The sequence below is a fragment of the Centroberyx affinis genome, unplaced genomic scaffold (genome assembly GCF_046629955.1).
Source record: "Centroberyx affinis isolate AG114_WGS23_722 - 3 ecotype Tasmania unplaced genomic scaffold, CSIRO-AGI_Caff_v1 ptg006470l_1, whole genome shotgun sequence".
NCBI lineage: Eukaryota > Metazoa > Chordata > Actinopteri > Beryciformes > Berycidae > Centroberyx > Centroberyx affinis.
This window is the reverse complement of record NW_027283279.1, coordinates 183,226-203,702: the sequence shown is the minus strand read 5'-3', so window position 1 is coordinate 203,702 and position 20,477 is coordinate 183,226. Positions and strand designations below refer to the sequence as shown.

The window sequence follows — 20,477 nt, the reverse complement described above, 5'->3', positions numbered from 1 at the left end:
ATGTACCACTAGATGAGAGCGTGTGAGTACGTGTGTGTGTATGTATGAGTGTTTAAGTGTGTGTGTGCGTGTGTGTGTGTGCAGCTGTTTCTGAGCACAAACAGCCTGCTGTGTCTGAACCGCTAATGTGCTACTTTCCTGAAGAGAATTCCCCTACAGGGATCAATAAAGTCTCACATCATTCATTAATCCCCCACATGCGGCCGTACGTCTCTGCGGATCACAGAGTGTCGGCCTGACGCTGTGAATGTGAGCGACTCCTTACCGCTGGCGGTCCGACTTGTAAGTGGCTGTGAGTTCATCAAATAAGGTACTGTTCATCTCCATGAAGGCCTTCAGTACGTTGTAGACCAGCGCCACTATCGCCCTGAGCAGAGGAGGGAGACAGACTGTCAGTTTGAGGCTGACGTCAACACATCCAGTAGTTACACAGACATCCTTCAGTTTGTGTCTTTCCAAAAATGACACACTTCTTGACAGACTACGACGACATGAAATCTGGGATGGGACGATCTGCGATATGGGGTTCAGGATTCAATGCAACCACGATACGATATAATAAATAAAAGTTCAATGAAAACAAGGTCTGACTGAGCAAGATTATGTCTATTTCTGAGCCACAGATCTTTCTAGCGATGGCATTAACCGGCTTATAAGGCGATAAAATGTTGCTCTTGATAATAAATTTTCTTATTTTAGGGTTCCTGATGCTTATGTTTTTTTATGCGCTCGGTTTTTATCTACTGTGTTTGTTCCATGTCGTTTTTAACCTTGTTTGTGTTTACCTGACTGCATAACCGGTTTCCCTTTGGGACAATAAAGATACTGAATTGACACTGAATTGAATTGGCTCGCTAGAATGCAAACAACATTTTTTTTTAAATGTCATTACAAAGTGCAAATAATATAATTTGGATGGGCTTGTGAAATTGTGATGGTCAAGCCGTCTCATTTGTGATTACTACAGCAGAATAAAATTCAATAAAAATCATTTTTCTGACCCACGATACGTATTGTCACATTTTTGTATTGCGATATTCTCAATTTCAAAATATCGCCCCATCCCTATGATTTACTGTCAAATTGCTAGCACCCTTGAATAAAGTGTGCTTGTATCAAGACCTCATTAAAATAGACTCTACTTTGTCTTCAAAAAGGAGACCGGTCAGCGATCTGTTGTATTATTTGTTCTTTGAGACAGTGAGACTGCAGGGAGAGGGAAAAGAGGGGCAAATGTTCTGGAGAAGGTTCTGGTGGGATTCGATCCGAAAGACTTGAGTTTTCTCTTCACTCACGGGTTCCAGTGCTCTTTGGAGATCCTGTAGAGGCTGGCGAACATGATGGGCAGGATGACGCTGGAGTTCTCCTCGATCAGACTCATGATGTACTCGTTGTTCCAGTAGTACAGAGCTCGCTCCGCCACCTGGGGCCAGGCACACAACAACAGACCGTTAAGTGTCTAGAAACAATGCTGAAGGGTGAAATTGACTTTTTAAAAAAAGGAAAAACCCAGAATCAGAATCACTTTCAGTACAGGAAATGGAAAAACTGACTCATTGGTTAAGGCTACAATACATTTTAAAAGTTTATCTCCAAGTTTGTCTCTCTTTGTTTGCTTGTTGATATTATGTTTTGTTTGGTTTTCTTCTCTTTTCTTTCATGGACTCTGTCTATGACTTTCAATTGTTTGAATCTCAATCTCTTTTGCTTTTGTCTATTTATTAGTTTTTTTTCCTTTTTGGTTTTATATCTTACTTTTTTTTATTTTAATGAGGATGTGTGTGAAAACAGTCTGTCTTCTTGACCCATAAAAACTGCATTTTCACTAAGAAAAAGTAAGTGGAAAAAATAAATAAATACAAAGTACAAGAAATGCACTTAAATGTCTCGCCACTGATGCATAGGCAACTTAACTTCTAAACCCTCACAGTGCAAACTGACAGAACACTGTTACTAGGAGCCATGAAGCAGTTTTTCTTCACTGACCTGGAAGTGTGGGCTGGAGACGCATCTGGAGATCTGTTTGAAGAGCGGCTCCTGGATCTTAACGAACTGTGTGGGTTCAATGACGTCCAGGATCTCCTCCAGCTCCCCTAGGAACATCACCTGGACACGAGCATAGGAGGAAACATTACTAAACCTTGACTCACACTCACACACACACACACACACACACACACACACACACACACACACACACACAGAAACACACACACACAGAACACACACACACAGAGAGATATGCACACTAGCAAGAGCTTTACCTCTTTTTGACTGCAGGTTTTTGGCCAGAACTTCAGTAAGCCTCTGATGACCTGAGGAGGAGGAGGGAGGAGACACGGGATGAGTGAGTTCACACTGAAATCTTGCTTTTTCTGTGGCTGGACACGCAAACTCTGTACAGGTGTGTCGTCCTCACATCTTGACATTCATTCTTCTCGGCACATTCATGACGAGCTATCAACTATCCAAATCCCCTACTTCAGTGTTTCCCAACCCAGTCCTCAAGGACCCCTTTTCCTGCAAGTATTGGTTCCAGCTCTACTCTTGCGCACCTGATCCAGTTAAGGTCTTAATGCTGATTGGTAGAGACAGATCTACCTGAACAGAGCAGCATGAAAGTGTGTAGGGATATATAGTAGTAGTAAAAGTTATGAAAAGTCACAGTTGTTGGATCACTAAAAGCTGCTTTTTTTTTTTTTGCCTCCCAAGATGGCGGTATCAGGATCATAACAACGTACTGGATCAATACTTACTGGTTCTGTTAATGCTGGGTCTTTCTCTAGGAACTGTACAATGCAATACGCCAACTGCAGGGAGGCAGGAGAGGAGAGCACAGGTTACATTGAGTCAGGATATTTCAACACATATTAACCCACTGGCCAACTTACTCTACCAGGGCAAAAAACAGTGACTACTTTTTGCATCTTTTAAAAAGGTCAAAGGTTATGACATAGGCTATAGATTACCATAAATGCTCTTAAATGATATATATATATAGACTTTACCACACTGACGCAGCACAAAGAGGAACTAAATTAGCCCAGGAACCACTAAACTAAAGTTAGGAATGTGTAGTTTGAAGCTATTTGAGGTAGAACGACTACACACATGCTGGCAGTACTAGTCCTACGAAAACATTCAACTCATCTACACCTGATTTCCTAACCCTTTACTTTATCCAGTGAATACCTGATTCTACCCCTTAACCTTCCAGTAAGACTGCTCCTTTGTAAGGACCAACAAATACATCCTGTCAAGCTGTTTTCTAATACTTTTGAGCACTTTGACATCAAATTCAAGGAAAATTGGCATGTTTTGGGGTAAGGTGTGACACTGGTCAGAATTAGACATCATACAGGCCTCGTGTTTTACTCCTGATCTTGTCAAGTCAAGAAATCCTGGTGAAATCTTTCATTTTAAAACTGCTGCTGCATCAACACAAATCCCCATCACAGCGTTTTCATCAGGATGTAAAGCGTTCATGCAAGGACAGAGAGCTGAAGCATCCTGATGAATTTGGGTGCTATATTATGATAAAAAAAATAAAAAATCAGGTACTTCCAAGGCCATCCATTCATTTTCAAAAACTTTAAAAAGGTCTTATTTTATTTTTCTCAAATCCACAAACTGTTTGAGGCTTCGTAGATGTCACATGTAGACTCTAACCTGAGTACAAATTAAGGTTGTTGATCACCATCAATTCAAGTAATTCACAATATACAGAAAAACCGCTGTTCAAAGGAGAGAGATCGAACACTTTGGGGTTTGGGTTTTGAAGAAAATTCAGTCTGAACTGGTTGACTTGGATGTCAACTGACCCCCAAAATCTGGGGTCAATTCACCTGACACACACTCATAAGTACATATATATATTACCTGTGCGTGGAAGAGGGACAGACTCCTGACAGTGTGGAGGGGGATCAACACTTTGACCAGAAACTGTTTATGCTCCGCTTTCAGTGGCAGAGCGAAACCATTGATTATACTGGAAGAGAGAGAAAGAGAGAAAGACAGAGAGAGGGAGAGAAGATTGAGAGAGGAAAAGAGAAGAGGGGACAGAGAAAAGACAGAGAATATAAACATAAATTATACATGAGTACATGAAAGACATTCATTGTGACACTATGAAAGCAACTGGAAGATCAATGGGAAGCAGACAAAGAGAATACTGTTTACACGGACCGTGAGCCTGCAGGCTAAATTATGGGATGTAACTCATCGGCAGAGTGCTGCTATATCCTTGAGGCCCGGTAGAACAGCCCCGGTCCGTCTCTACAGGACGGCACTCTGTTCAAAACTATCATCCTACTATTGGCTTTGTTTACATTGTGATTTATTGGATGCAACATTTTATTTTTCCACTGTCCTCGCACTTTTGGCACAAGGACAGACGGCATGTTGCAGGTGAACCTGAGATCGACAGATTTCAAGGCTGTAAAAGATCCATTTTCAAAAGATTAATCAAGATGAATAAATTCAGAAGTGGATTAATTCATTTTTCATCTACAAGTCAAACTCAAAAAAGTTGGATAGTCTTCTTCAATGACAAGGTAATGCATTGCGTTATATTAATGTATAAGGCTCTGCTCACCAGCACCTCGCATCTCTACTGTATTTTAAATCCAGTAATTATGGGACTAGATCACAGAACTGGTTAGTTTTAAATAATTTGCACATATATTCTGAACTTGGCAGGATGGGTTTTCTGAAATCATTCCCCTTTAAAGTGGAACACGCTGCAAAGCAATTTGAAATTAAAATTTCTTGTCCCCCTCAATGATTTTACAGCTGCGGTAGGTAATTTTGTTGGCGGTCCCAAACGGCAGTGAGAGGGACCTGTTCCAATTTTGAGGACAATATCCAGAAATCATGTAATGTGACGTCAGCAAACTAAACGTCTTCTGAGTGTCTGGTGGGACTGAAGCTGAAGAGGTTCAGCCTCTGATTCAATTTTGATTTGTCACTCACTGTGCGCCGAGAGGATTTTCCCTCCAGTGACCATGTCCAACACCCAAATAAATATAATAATTGTATTGACAATAATAATTTGGGCCAACAGGGTGAATCTATGGCATCTCAATTAGTGAGGATGGGACATCTTCACACATCTTCTGTGTTGTAGCCTCACTTTGTGATTTAAGCTGCTAAGATGGGTGTATTTTTACATAAAACACTTGTCTAGTGTAGCTTTAAACCAATCACATCTCAGGGTTTCTACAATGTTTATGATTTCTTTTTATCATGTATGTTCCTGTATAGGGCTGAACGATAATTCAATATTATCGTTTATCGTCTTTCAGTGGGATTATATTGTGATGATATGGTGATTTTGGGATATCGAGACGCACATTTCTGCTGTCTGAACTGATGACAGCAAGCTAATGTTATTTAGAAACTCTGACAAAAAATTTCAGTTTAGTTTGACATCACACCAAACATTACCATTCGGTTCAATATGATGAACATTAATTTGATTATTTAACGTGATTTCGCTTATGTGAGCCATATCGTCATATATATCGATATCAAAGAAAATCCTTATGATTATCGTGATATTGATTTCAACCATATCGTCCAGCCCTATTCCTGTATATTGCTGACTGTTGACTGCAGGAACGTGAGACTTAATCGTGTATTTTGTCATTTTTTTAAATCGTTTTTGTTCTCAGGTCTGTCTGGAAAAAGATCTTCAATAAGACTACCCGATTAAATAGAAAGACACATTTTAGACTAAACAGAAAGAGCAGACATATCTGGTTGATCTGGGATTCAGGCTCATTCTGCTGTAAGTGTCTCTGGGGAGAGTGTCAGCTGAAAGACTAGAATGTAAATGTAAGGCTGAGGCCTCCACATACCTCCCCAGGATCTCCAGCAACTCAGCCACCCCGTTGAAGTGCTCCGTCTCATAAACAAAACTACAGGGCAGACAGAGAGAAAGAGAGGGGGAGGGAGAGAGGTAGGGAACCGATAGGAGAAAGGGAAAGAAAAGGATAGTGAGAGAGAGTGAGGGAGAGACAAAGAGAAAAAGCTTAACAACCAAAACACACACACAAAGCTGACAAAACCTACAACCTAGTTCTGATTCAACATAGATCTGAAACTATAAACTGGCAGAATAAGAAAAAGGAAACCAGGAAATTCACTATTAAGGGACATGAAGTCCAACTGTGTTTAACTCTGTAGTGCCGCTGCGTTCCACAGACTTCAGAAAGTCAGAAACTACTTCAAACTTTGAAAAATGCGATGGAGCGGCCTTTCAAGTCACACTTCCAAGTAGGAAACTCCATTTCTTTTCCCACAGGTTTGGCAACATGGCAGCACACACTGTAAACGCCACACAGCGTCACTTTCAACAGGTTTACAATTCTCAAGACTAGAATTTATAACCTCCTCCTCTCCTTGTCTCCTCTCCTCTCCTCTCCCCTCTCCTCTCCTGGTCTCCTCTCCTCTCCCCTCTCCTCTCCTTGTCTCCTCTCCTCTCCCCTCTCCCTCCTGTCTCCTCTTCCTCTCCTCTCCCTCTCTCTCCTTGTCTCCTCTCCACTCCTGTCTTTGTCTCCTCCTCTCCTACACTTAAGTTTGATTTTTCAGCCCTGCATGACTTTAAAAGTTACAAAATCACCTGTGTTGTAAATGGGTAAACATAAATTTGAAATGCAAAAGTTGTACTTGCAGTTGCTAACATTCTATGCTAACTAGCTAGAAAAGTCAAATATCATATCAGGATTTCACGTTGGGCAAAGAAAATCGTGCGGGTGGCCATGTTTTTTCCCTAATTTTTCCAAAGCGGACCACTTTTCCACTTTGAATGGAACGTAACATGTGTTAATCAAAGAATGGATATGCAGCGCAAAGAAACCTCTCATTGCATGGTGAAAAAAAGGATCTCTATTAACTATATTTAAGACATTTTAATACTTTCTAAGGCCTTACATTTAGAACATTTATTTTAAGACTTCTTCAGACTTTTAAGACCCGGTTGATAACCTAATGACAGTGTGTGTGGAAGAGGCAGTTCTTACCGTAGAAAAATATTATTGATCTGTTTTCGTATAAAAGCCTCAGCCCCAGGAATTTGCCGTAGATTCTGTGCAAGACTGTCTTCAGGTAGTCTCTCTCCCGAGGATCCTCGCTGTCAAACAACTCCAAGAGCTGGATGGAGGGAAGAGAAGAACAGACAGAAATGAAGAGAAAGACAAACAAGAAGAGGGGGGGGGAAGGCAAGAAAGAAGCCGGGAAGAAAGGCAGCAAGAAAGCGATAAAGACAGAAAAGACAAGAGGAAGAAACAGTAAAAGAAAAAATGGCAAGAAAGACCAGAAAGATTGAAAAGAGTCAGAAAGTCAGAAAAAAAGGGAAATGAAAGTCAGAAAGAAAGAAGAAGAAATAAAAACAAAGCCAAGGGCAGAAAGAATGAAAGCAAGAAAGAAGACATGAAGGGGGAAGAAAGAGTGAGATGAAGGAAAAACAAAATAGAAAGAAAGAGAAAGTTGAGGTAAACGGCTGCAGCGGGTGGAAGTGGAAGCTGAGCTCTTCCTGCGGGCCTGTTGAGTGACTCACCTGTAGGACAAACTTCTGGTCTATGTACTTTTTGGCAATGCTGGGCTGGAATTCCTGACTCTCCAAGAACCGGATGAAGAACTCATATACCAACTAAAGAGAGAGAGAAGAAGAGAGAGAGAGATAGATAGAGAGAAACAGACAGAGGGAGTGTGAGAGAGAGAGAGAGAAACAGAGAGAGTTGGTGAGGTTAAGACAAAGAGAGTTGGAAAAGTTAAATTTTGACAAAGAACTTCTTTGACCAACTGACAGCTGCGCACTAAGGAGACTGGTAGCAGGTTTGACCTGTGTGTTCAGTATTGGCTTGGGCCGATATTGAATATTGCGATATTTTCAGAATATCGTGATATTTTCAGAATATCGCGATATTTTCCGTGGTATCAAATATCCCCATTGTTTCTGTTGGAATGGCCATTGTTTTGCTCGAATAGTAAGATCAAATCACTTCTAGGCTCTTTATAATAAGAACTTTGATGTCATTTTGAACAAATAAAATGGCAAAAAAAACCACAGACACAACCGACCCCCCCCCCACCCCTCCATGATAATATCGCGATATTTTGTATATCTTACTATATTTATCTATATTTAGTATATTGCAATATTTTGGCGGGACAGCATCAGAATATTACATTTTGGAAGTGGCCAAGCCTAGTTCAGTATTCAGTGCGCTACACGCATGTGAGATGATGCCAAGCTAGCTAAAACACTAAATATACGCAGAGTGCTAAAGTTAAAACACTGGACACAAACTGGAACCAGTCTTCCCATTGCACGATAAGTTGATCAAAAAGAAAACAAAATCCCCAAACTGGTATGATCCTCTTTGAAATGAGATCCCACAAAACCAAACCCAGGTAAGACTGTGACTGGACTGGAGTAAAGGAAAGGGTTTGAATGGTCAAAGGGGTCAAAGGTCACAAAAGGCACAGCGTAGAGTGGTCACCTCTGGAGGTAGCTGGGTAAAAAAATGTCTGGATTGGCAGGGGGCGGGGTTAGGATAAAGGGGGTTTTATCGAAAAAACAATGAGTTGTTTATGACTTTGGAACATTGGTTGTTGATTTGGAAACTTGGATAAATGCGAAAAGAAATGAAACGGACAAAAAGAAAAAGGTTTTACCAGGAAGCCTCTCCTTGAGATTTGCATCTCATTTCTAAAGGAGTCCTGGGAGGCCGGGCAGCAGGCACAGAGAAGGAGGAGGGGAGGTGAGAGACGAGAGAGCCGGGCTCAAGGCCTGGACCCAAAAGCTGGACCACAAGCTAAACCCCCAATCTGGACCCCGACCCTTGACCCCAACCCTAGACCACCCAGACCACAACCACCAGCTCAACACTACTAACAGTGGGGCAGCAATTTGGGAATTTCAATCATACTTCGCACCAATGAAATCCATTTTTTGGGGCATTCAAACTCCTTCCCAGGTTCTAAAAGCCTTTCAAGGCTCCAGACTTTTTCCGGGTCTAAAACCAAAATGTGCAGTTGTATGTACAATATTTTTCCCAAACGTTTTTTTCAATTCCAACCCTCATAACCTGGAGGCGAATTCCTTTTCCATTCATTTCAAGACTTTCCCTATCAGAGCAGAAGCTTTACATGCAAGTTTTTGTTGATGAGAAATTGCCACCAGCCTCCTGCTAGCATTAGTAAGCAATGCTAATGCAGGAAGAATAGGATATGACTACTGAAACTAAAACACACTGGGGTAGAACACAAGGTATAAGTCACTGATACTCTGATAAACAAACACACACACACACACACACACACACACTCTCTCTCCTGCTGTGTTTACCTGTAAGTGTGGCCAGGAGCCTCGAGCGTGGGCTCGTCCTCCTCAGGGTCAAACTCATTACTGTCGCTGGGCGGAAGGGTCCGGAATATGTTGTAAGACACCTGGAACACAAACCACAGGGGACGCTCAAAACTATACACTGTGTGAGCGCGTGTGTGTGTGTGTGTGTGTGTGTGTGTGTGTAGGTGTGTGAGTTGAAGTGGGATTGAGTGTGGTGAGTTTGCGTGCCTCCAGGAGTGACTGTGTATTTGCATGTGTGAGTGAGTGTGTGTGTGTGTGTGTGTGTGTGTGTGTGTGTGTGTGTGTGTGTGTGTGTGTGTGTGTGTGTGTGTGTGTGTGTGTGAGAGAGAGACATAATGAGTGGTACCAGCTCAGTGCAGAGTGTGTGTTTAGTGTCTGTTCACAGTGAGTGGATTTGTAACTCTGCAACGTCTGTATCTAGCAATATCTCACAACCAGGTTCCTCCAAAAGAGCGTGTGTGTGTGTGTGTGTGTGTGTGTGTGTGCACGCATGTATTAAAGAGTGCTATATCAAAACCATCACTGTACTTTGTTCCCTCTCTGCTGTTTGCATCATAAACGTTTTCTTAATGTGGGTCGTGTGTGTGTGTGTTCAGTATGAGTGTGTCTGGTGTAGAGCCGGGCGATAATTCAATATTATCGTTTATCGTCTTTCAGTGGAATCATATCGTGATGATATTCTGCTGTCTAAATTGATGATGACAAGCAAGTTTTACTTAAAAACCTCTCATAAAATGAGGTATGGTAGGAATATTATTTGAATATTTCTGTTTTGTTTGACACCACACCTAACATTACCATTCGGTTCAATGAGATGAACATTAATTTGATTATTTAACGTGATTTTGCATACATGAACCATATCGTGATATATATATTGATAGAGAAAAACCCTTATGATTATCGTGATATTGATTTCAACCATATCCCCCAGAACCTAGTCTGGTGTATGTGTTCAGTATGAGTGTGTCCAGTGTGTGTGTTCAGTATGGGTGTGTCCAGTGTGTGTGTCAGTATGAGTGTGTCCAGCGTGTGTGTGTTCAGTATGAGTGTATCCAGTGTGTGTGTTCAGTATGAGTGTGTCCAGTGTGTGTGTTCAGTATGAGTGTCTCCAGTGTGTGTGTGTGTTCAGTATGACTGTGTCAGGTGTGTGTGTTCAGTATGAGTGTATCCAGTGTGTGTGTGTTCAGTATGAGTGTGTCAGGTGTGTGTGTTCGCCCCCCCCCTCACCATTTTGACGACCTCGGGGTAGGCCTGCTCTGTCAGGTAGCCCCGGCTGACGGTCACGTAGTCCACCAGCTCGTTGAGCGTGGAGCGCTTGTACTCCTTCATCTTGAGGTCCGACAGCGTGTCCATGAAGTCAAAGACGGTACAGCACTGCTGCAGCTTCTTCAGGAACAGCTCCGGCTGCTCCGGCGCCGGCACGTCTGGGCGCACGAACCAAACGCACACACACACACACACACACACACACATCGTCATCGTTGGGTGAAAAACCTGAATCTCCGCCAACTTTTCAGGAACTAAGAAAAACAACCTTGATCTTTGCTTGGCCACCATGCAAATTTAAATTTATCCAGTGGGTTTTGAAAGGATTTCATAAGCCCAAGAGGTAGGGAAAAAAAAGTTAAAATATGAAAATCACCACAATTGGAGTTATGAGTTTTTTACATGACCACGGTGATATATAATTATATATATTTATATACGTAACACACAATGCTGGATGGTATCCTCCCTATGTCCTTAGTCTTTGACTTACATTCTCATCATTACATTAAGTCAGAAGTACAATATCACAATTGGGGTGGGGTTTTAGCTGCCAGAACCATATGCTGCACAATGATGAAGTAGGGATGTGTGGTTTTGATAACAATCCATGTATAAAGATGTTTCAAAGCTGTGCCAACAAGTCCCTTTTTTAAATTTGTAATCAACATTGTTTTGAGCTTTTTTTCTTAAATCCCCACAACTCTCAGTAAATGTTTGGGTTTCATCTTTTTTATTGTTATCATTTTCTACTTCAAAACATCGGAGGAGGTGGCATTGTACATTGTACAGCTCTGTCCTTTGAGACTGAGTACTTGTAGACGGGATGTGGAATAATGTGATGGAGCTGTTCAAAGGAATATGTTAAGTATAAACAGTGAAATCGGACAATATCTGCAGCTGACTGATGTACAAGGTGGTTTCTTCCTGCGGTGTCTGCAGCAAGGCAGCAGAGCTGTGGACCCCTTGGTTAATGGATCTCCCTGCCATAAAACCCTGCTGTTTTTTGTCAGCTCACCCAGCAACAGTTGCCAATAGTCACTGGCATCCCTCAAGGTTTTTAATCCGGAGCTGAACATTGATCATTTTACACTGCTCACAACCTCACTGAGTAGATTGGATTAGTTTTAATGCTGCTTTTCTGAGGTGTTTGCTGCATCTCATCGATAGACAGTGGTGGTGTGAGAGAATGAGTTGCCCAGGCAGGTGCTCCTTCCATGGAGGTATTATATCAATATCAGGATTTTTTCAAAATGTATATATATCACAATATGGCTCACATTTGCAAAATCACAATCAATGAAATAATCAAATTAATGTTCATCTAATTGAACCGAATAGTGATGTGATGTCAAACAAAACTGAAATATTCAAATAATATTCCTACCATACCTCATTTTGTCAGAGTTTTCCAATAAAATTAGCTTGTTATCATCAATTTAGAAAGCAGAATTGTGTGTCACAATTCCACTGAAAGACGACAAAAGATAATATTCAATTGTCGCCCAGCCCCTATTATAAGCATAAAGTTTGCAATACAAATATATTCATAAAGTGGTCAAAAAACGTTTTACCATCAATATCAAGGGATTGCGTAGCATCATATGGCTTGTAACCCGTATTTAACGAGGCAAGTTGACTAAGAAGAAGCTTGTATGTACAATGGCGGCCTAAGAGAGTAATTGTCGGTGGGGAATGATGGTTAGACACACATTCATACACATGCACACCTGGGAGGCGTCCTACACAGCCACAGTCCTTGGTCTATGACTATTTATGACTTTGATGGTGCAGTAGCTTTTGGGGAGAGCCATTCAAGAGAGATTTGAACCAGATTTCTGGTTGCAAGCTCACGCTTCTAACCATTTGCGTGCTGCTACCTCAAAAATGATGAATTCAAGTATTGGAATTCAGAATGTACAATACACATATTAAGTTTACATAACAAGTTGTTGTTTCTGTGCGTTTGAGTCTGTAGTACTAGCACCCACTCAAACATCTTATTGACCTTTCCATGTCTTCTCCTAATTTGAGCAGGATGGATAATTTATGCAGCAGCTTCACTAGTTGGAGCTCGTGAGCCCAAGACTGTTTTTCAGCCCCCCGTCCTCACAACGCTCTACTGTGATAGAGCAATTTCTCTTCTCTTTGAAGAGCAGTGTGGTGCTCAGGAAATTGCATCCGGCCAGAACATAGTGGCAGCAGTGAGGTGTTTCCCCTGGAGAGGTTTAAGGCCTTTATTTCTCTCCTCTCGTCTTCCTTTGTTATCTACAACACGGCTCCTGAAAACTGGAAAACGCTTTTCCTTTGAAGACGGTCTTTGATGCATTGCATTGTTAATCTTTTCGTTGTTTCATTGTAAATGCTTGATGAATGGAGAAAGAGGGTATCCCAACTGACTGTTCTTTGTAAAAAGATCAAAAGAAAAAAAAGATGGTGATAAAAATCTATTTTAAGCCCTCTGCAATAAGAATAGAGATTCAGTACTCAATTGAATTGACGTGATCACTTCTTTTTTGTCGATCACTTGGCACCGTATTATGTGAAAAACAAAGTGTGTGACTGTGCAAGAACGATACCTCGAAGATAGATTTCCCAGTTGGTGGCACATTCACAAAGTTCACAATACTCCCTCACTCTCTGTCCCATAACTATCTTTTCCCATAAGTTATTTTTCCACATCTCATCAGCTAATATCTCCTCTTCAAATGAGGTAAAACTGAGGAAGGGTTCAAAGAGATGCCAGTGTGAAGAACAGTAACCCCTAATGAGGAATTAGATATTTGTTTATGTGTCAGTCACTGGAGTGAAGATAACATATATGTATTATTGATGTGCCAGTGGAAATGTTGTTCACACGAGAAGACACTGAGCGTGAAATTGGACGGTATCCAATTAAAAGCAGATTCACTTTGACAGTTGCCAAATTGTTATCTTGTGATTTTGCATGTGGCTTTGTATTAAAACTCAACTAATGGTTTTATTTCTTAGGAGTGTTTATTTTTTCTACCAAAATGTTTCTCTAGATAATTCCCCACTAGAGCTTAGCAGCATGAGAAACACAAATCATTTTTCTCATTGCTGAGGGCTTTTAAAGTTGTGTTTTTCCATCATGTGTGCTTGTTACACCCTGGTCACCCGGTAATGATGAGACAGTAAGACAGTAACTAGGAAATCAGACACATATGCACAAGTTTCCATGTTTATTCACTCAGCGAAGCGTTTTGAGGGAAAGATAAATGACATAGGCAGCTGTTATGGAGTTACTGAATGAACCCAGCACTCCCCTCTTTTGCTTCTCAATAACAGTTGAAGAGAATCATCGCTGCTAATTGGACTCTGAGGCATTATGGTAGTAGACAGCAACTGAGCTTGTTTAAAAACCCCACTTACCAATAAACTCCAGCAAAGGAGAACAGAGGGAGATGTAGAGGGAGAGAGGAGTCCCACTCTGACGAGCGCTTTCCCTTGGTCTGACGCCTGGCCTTTTTTTTTTGTTTGTCAAACTTTGGCTTTGACAGGTCTACCCGGGGAATAGATGTGTGTTTGCAAACTCCCAGCACACTGCTATCGTGACAGTTGTGTTATAATTTCAGTACTCTGATGGCTGCTGTCATGTCTCAGGAAGGAAACATGCATTTGTAGATTTTTTAGAGTTTCCTGGGAGGCAAAATGTAAAACATGCTGTACCTAGGAGAAAAAAGTGAGACGGCACGGTGATGAGAGTCACTGCCCTTTTTGAAACTTATAGATGTGATGTGCAAATGTGCAACTGTAAATATATTAAAAATAGGGTTTAATATCAGCCTTAAAATCTCAGATACAGTTTTGCTTCTGCACTCTAGCTAGAAAGGAACCAGACTCTGGGGGGAAACAGCCCATCTTTCCTCTGGCAAGAATAGACGGAGGCTTGCATTCCCTCAGGTTCTTGTGGCCTGAAGCGACAGATGGGAAGCAGAGCCGTGCCCCCCCGCCCCCCACTCCTCATTCGCGGTGCTTTGTGGGTCAGCCCAGCCCTGCTCCACATCCTGCCTCCCAAATTGGTCACATCATCCTGCGTTGAACTAGTAGACTTGTGTCACCTCTCAGTCACAACTCGCGAGTGATGTTTATCCCCGTTTTCCCCCCTCTCCCTCCCTTCTAAGGCAATTTTCCACATCTCTCATTCATCTCAACCCCTTCACAGTGCATTCCTCACATCACCCCCATGGGCATGACAATCCTCATTATGTTTTCATGCCATGTTCTCTCCTTCTCTTACTCTCTCTCTCTCTCTCTCTCCCTCTCTCTCTCTCTCTCTCTCTCTCTCACTCCTTTGCCCTTTCCTTTGTTCTTCTTGTTCCCATGGCATCCTTTTTCATTCCCTGTTTAAAAAAAAAAGCAAAACAAAAAAAAAAGAGCTATCTTGGTGGAGAGGTTTTAGGTGGAAATATTAAGAGCACGTGAAATCACTTAAATGTGCTCCACCAACAGCACTGTGATGAACATGTTGTGCTTACAGGATTAAATTAATATTTGCCCCACAGTGCTGAACGCAGTGTATTTAGTGCTGACCACCTCCAAAGATTGATTGATGGGGCAGGTAACCACATTACCCAGATCAGCAGGTGAATACGCAGAGCTCATAACGGAGAGTAATCCTGTACACGAAAGCCATCTGTCAGCAGTGCGACTGCCAAACGCAGCAGGAGAGTTCGAGTGCAACTTTATTGAGCATATGTTTTAAGATGGGAACTTTAATAAACATTCACCTCGCTTACACGCCCGCAACAGCAACAGAGTAAACCCTCACAAGCAACCTGCATACAACTTGATGTAAAATCACCAGTCTACCAGTTTCCATCCCCTCACTTAACTCACTGTGTAACCCCCAAACCCAGGGGAAGACCCACTCTCCCTTTTTTCCCTCGCTCTATCTCTCTCTCTCCATTTCTCTCTCTCTCTCTCTATTCCACTCTATTGCAGAGAAACACACAGAAACACACCCACAGCAACACAACAACTCACTCCTTTCATTACAAGTCGTTAGAGAAACCAACCCACTGAGACCTGGGAAACTGACCCATACAGGTTTTTTTTTTTACAGCAGTGGAAGTAGTAGGGGGAAGCTGAGAGCATCGTTAAGTGCGGGTAGAGGAGGAAGGATGGAGGGTGGTGTGGGGACTGAACAGTTTCGGCACTAGGGAGCCAGAGGCTAGAAGCAGCCTTGATTGGGTGGAGGAATGTCTAGATTCACCATCTGCGATCAGTGAGCTTCAAAACAACACCAGCGCTTTAACATATTAATTGCCTAATCACTCTTTTCAATGTCCTCCTTTCATCATAACGCCCGCTCCGATAACCCCAAACCAAACTGCTGGTGGGGAAGCCGGTCTGTGCTGAGAAATCTTGTCCCCCTGTTGTTTGAGGACGGACGGCCACAGAGCGTCTCCATGACTCCAGCTGGTTTCTAGACGGATCAGTAGTGCTGCTCAAGCACGCTCTATTTGCCTAGACCTGAGCGGGGAAAAACGCTTTTTATGAAGACATTTCGGACGGGGGGAAAGTGAAAAAAAACAAGCAGCGGGGCTGAAAATAGCCCGGGTTGGCTGCACTGCTCTGCACATGGTTTATTATTTATCCTGAGGATTAGTGCAGGTGACTTGAGGGCCGGGTTCTGTGTGGGCTGGAGGCGGGCTGGCAAAGGGCTAGCTGTGACTCAGACTGCTGGATGTGGTCTAGGAGGAGGAATGATGCTGCAGTTTAGACCGCCGTGCTCCTCGGCGCTCACCTGACCCCTGATGTAGCTAACTGTATGTTTCTGGAGGTCAGTTTGGGAGACCCAAAGGTCTCCGGCAGACAGAGAGGTTGGGCGGTGCAGTGTGTGTCTTGTATCAGCTGGGTCAGTTGAAACGAGCTGTGATAAATGATTTCACATCTCAAGGCTGAGAAACAAAACACCATGCACATAGACACGTTGGAGAGCTTAGGTTTGTTTCTCTGTCCAGTCAGACGCACACACACACACACACACACACACACACACACACACACACACACACACAAACAAACAGCAATCGAAAATCCTGTGCTGTTGTCAGGGAACATGGACTGTAAACAGAGCTGAGTGATAGCAGACAAGGACTAAACCTGTAAACAGTGAAATAATCCTACCATAATACACACAGGGCTGGCATACACAGAGGCAAGAGAGAGAGGGAGACAAAGGCAAGAGAGAGAGAGAGAGAGAGAGATAATGAGGCAGGTGTTGGGTTTTTAGTCAGCTGGCTGTCTTGCAAAAGGACCTGCTCTCAGGTCTTTTTTATGTAAACTCCAAGAGTGTGTACAGATGGGGCTTGGTGTCGGATGAGGTCAGGGAAACGGACGCGGGGCAGGATGAAGTGAGAAGAGACAGATGGGAGTAGTAGTAGTGACAGGTGAGGATGTAGACTGTAGCCACTGGAGGTGTCAGACACGCAGACACCCAGCGCAGAGACGAGCCCGGCCTGAACCAGGCAAGGACAAATGGATGAAAGAAAAGGAGGAGAAGAAAGGAAAATGCGCTGGAGGCACGTTATTTAGAACTGAAATGAAGGTTATAATGGGCTGATTTAGAATAGAAAGTCGGTGGGAGATAGAAACAAGTGGGGAAAGGGAGCGCTCTCCCGGCACGTTGTAGTATTCTGAGAGTAGTTTAATGAGTCATTTATTTTAATTAATATGCGGGCTGTTAAATGTATTCTGCTCCTATTAAAGGTTTTATTATAGTCAGAGGGAAAACTATTGAGAAAGTAGGAGCCATTCATTTTTTTTAAAAGAAAGATCAGACAAAGGTGCACACATGCATGCACACACATACAGTACGCACACACACACACACACACACACACATACACACACACACACACACACACACACACACACACACACACACACACACAGAGAGATAAACTGCTGTTGCAGGAGGCAGTGGCATTCACAACAACAACAGCCGTCCCCTGGGAGAACAGCCTGGAAGACTGATTAGTATTTCCTGGATGTGCCTTTGCACTTTTACATCAACCTCAGACTGGCATTTCCACCGCCATTACTGAGCTAATCAGTTAACCAGTCTTGGCCTGCCGTCTGAGTTTAAGGAACATTTCTTTCTGTTGTTTTTACTTTTTAATGTGTCTGTGGAAAATAACAGCATGTCTGCAGAAATAAGTGGCAGGAGTCACAGTTCAGTGGCTGATGACTGTTGTGTGCTGTGTTTGTTGATTTGTTGAGAGTCAGACTCCTCAGGATGCTGCACTTTCTTGATTATCGCCTTGATATTTCTGCTTACTACCTGGAATACAATGCAGAATAACAGCAGAGTCAGGAGAGAGACAGAAAGTGACTTATTGGGTGACAGAAAGGAGGAAAGGGAAAGCAGGAAGGACCTGGTGGTTAGAAAGACAGCAGTGTCCAAAATAAATTTTTTGGCTCACTTGTCAAGGGCTGAGGACTAAAAACAAAACAAAACATATATATATATATATACATATATATTTTTTTATAAAAAAAACACATTTTGGCCAGTAAAAATGATTCTTGGCACATATACACACATATATAGTATATATATATATATTTAGATATAGATATAGATATTGATATAGATACACACACACACACATATATATATATATATATATATGTATGTGTATGTGTGTGTGTGTGTGTGTGTATATGTGCCAAGAATCATTTTTACTGGGCAAAATATGTTTTTTGATATAATTTATATAATTTATAATTATAATTATATACATTTTCCATAGAAATATGCCACCATAGCCACTTTCAATGCTATTTTGTGTATAGAATTAGGTTCTGTATGTAAATTTAAATGACATTTTCTACAATAGATCAAATATGTAATTCATCATGTACAGCAGAATTCAAATTACATTTTGAAGTGTGTACCAGTTAAAAGTGTGGCAGGTGACCCTTATAGAACAATAATGTTACCATCATCTGGTGCTTGCCGTGTGTTAATATCACACCCTGACTGTAAGGTCAGAGGTTACAGCCAACAGCAAACAGCCAATGTGTCTGTTCCCCTACCTGCCCCTGCTCTCTGACCCCTCTGGTGAAATACATGTGTGTGTGTGTCTCTGGGATATGCAAAGAAACAAATTCCTAATTACACTTTGTGTAATATGGTGATTGAACTGCTGTAAAACTCCCAAAAAAGGTAATTTTGGCTCAATCTCAAAAGGACAGTGTGGTGTCTATGTGAACAACCCGTTTCTCGCCATGATGCCCAGGATGCTCTTCTTTGCTCTTTACTGATTACTCATAATGACGAGGGCCATCCCTTAATGATTTGTGCATTTGTGTGTGTGTGTGTGTGTGTGTGTGTGTGTGTGCATGTATTTCAGTGTCAGTGTTAAACTGTATAACAGACAACCATGCACCATATTTTACTCCAGCTGACCTTTGTCTGTGAAGCTGCATTTGAATAAGCTAGTATTCCTCTTTGCTATCTAATAACTTTGTACCACTGTACAGTCCAGTGGCAGATGTGAAGAGCCAAAATGGCTCTGGAGTGGTACTGTGGACAAGCTTTTAATTACTGGCTGATTCAGACCTGGTGAGTGGACTCGAGTCCATCACAGATGTAAATTGATTGCTTCCGTTATCAAGGTGAAATACAAACAAAGCAAGTGGAAAAAGGAACTAATCCTCCTTCACTGATCTGTTCATTCTTCTTTTACTATGTTTACCTCCCACACACTCACAACAAAATATGATGCAATCCTCTTTACATAATGAAATGAAATTAAACTCATCACTCATACTGCTATGCATTGACATTAGGTAAAACAGGCATTACCACTCAGTGACTGATGTTCAGACAACCACCCAAAATAGAGGACATCACTCACTGCAGCATGTGGCCAAGGTTGGGAATGACAGGTATATCTGAAACAGCAAATTGGCTTTTCTTTTGTTGTTTACTCTCTGCTGGTCATTGTTTTTCTGCTGCTCTGATAAGTAGAGCGGAGCTGAAGTTGAAGCCGAGGCTTTGTCAGGCTTGTTTTCTGGCCCGGCTCTCTCTCTGTGTCCTCTGCTTGACAGGGACACACCTGTTTAAGGTGGCAGCAGTAACTTATTATGCTCCTCCAGTCGGCAGTCTCTGGTGCCTGCTGCTGCTGCTGCTGACTGCTCTGCAGGGGCCTGCTGGTCCAGCCTCAGCCACTCGCCCACCTCTCCACCTCAATAACATTTTTGTGCTCAATTAGGGCCCAGGCAATATGTTCACAGTCGGAGCAATAGACAACAAGGTTGATCGGACGGTGTGTCGCACTCTTAGACGCCCTCAGGTCCTAATTACAGCGCTATCCTCTCACAGGACTCAGAGTCTCTGCCTTTTAACCTCGTAAGCAGGCTTCTGGTTTACAGCACAGCTAGAGCTCGTCTGCAAACGGATCGCTATTGTTGCTTGGTAACAAGGGGTTGATTGCATGTGTGCATGTGTATGCGTGTGTGTGTGTGCTTAAAGAGTTATCAGCGCCCGGCGTTATCACCTCTGACACCTTATTAAGGACAGTGTTGTTTTAATTATACACTGATATCAGCGAGCGGAGATAATTTTGAGTGGCATGCATTGTGTGTTCTATTAGCGTTTAAAGACTGACAAATGATTTTGCGGAAGTGGGCTGTTCGAGTTCAGATAGGGAAAAGGGAAGAAAGATGCATAATAAGTAACAGAGGCTGGTCGAGAGACACAGAGAGAGAGAGAGGAAAAGAGAGAGATGGAGGCGGCTGAGAGAGAGAGAGAGTCTGAGAGTCGGAGTCAGGGCCAAGCAGTGGTTTAGATGTAGACAGA

General features: G+C 42.3%; 1 protein-coding gene across 1 annotated transcript; it reads right to left on the bottom strand.

Annotated features, from left to right (window-relative positions):
- Positions 1-261: 261 nt before the first annotated feature.
- Positions 262-10,795, bottom strand: LOC139638654 (serine/threonine-protein phosphatase 2A 56 kDa regulatory subunit epsilon isoform-like). The gene is given in 13 exon segments (XM_071512718.1): positions 262-367; positions 1,296-1,423; positions 1,987-2,106; positions 2,265-2,315; positions 2,757-2,810; positions 3,880-3,988; positions 5,859-5,918; positions 7,023-7,059; positions 7,062-7,152; positions 7,559-7,651; positions 9,353-9,372; positions 9,375-9,453; positions 10,604-10,795. Coding segments are annotated over 13 exon segments (1,074 nt in total). The 5' UTR covers positions 10,730-10,795.
- Positions 10,796-20,477: the final 9,682 nt, after the last annotated feature.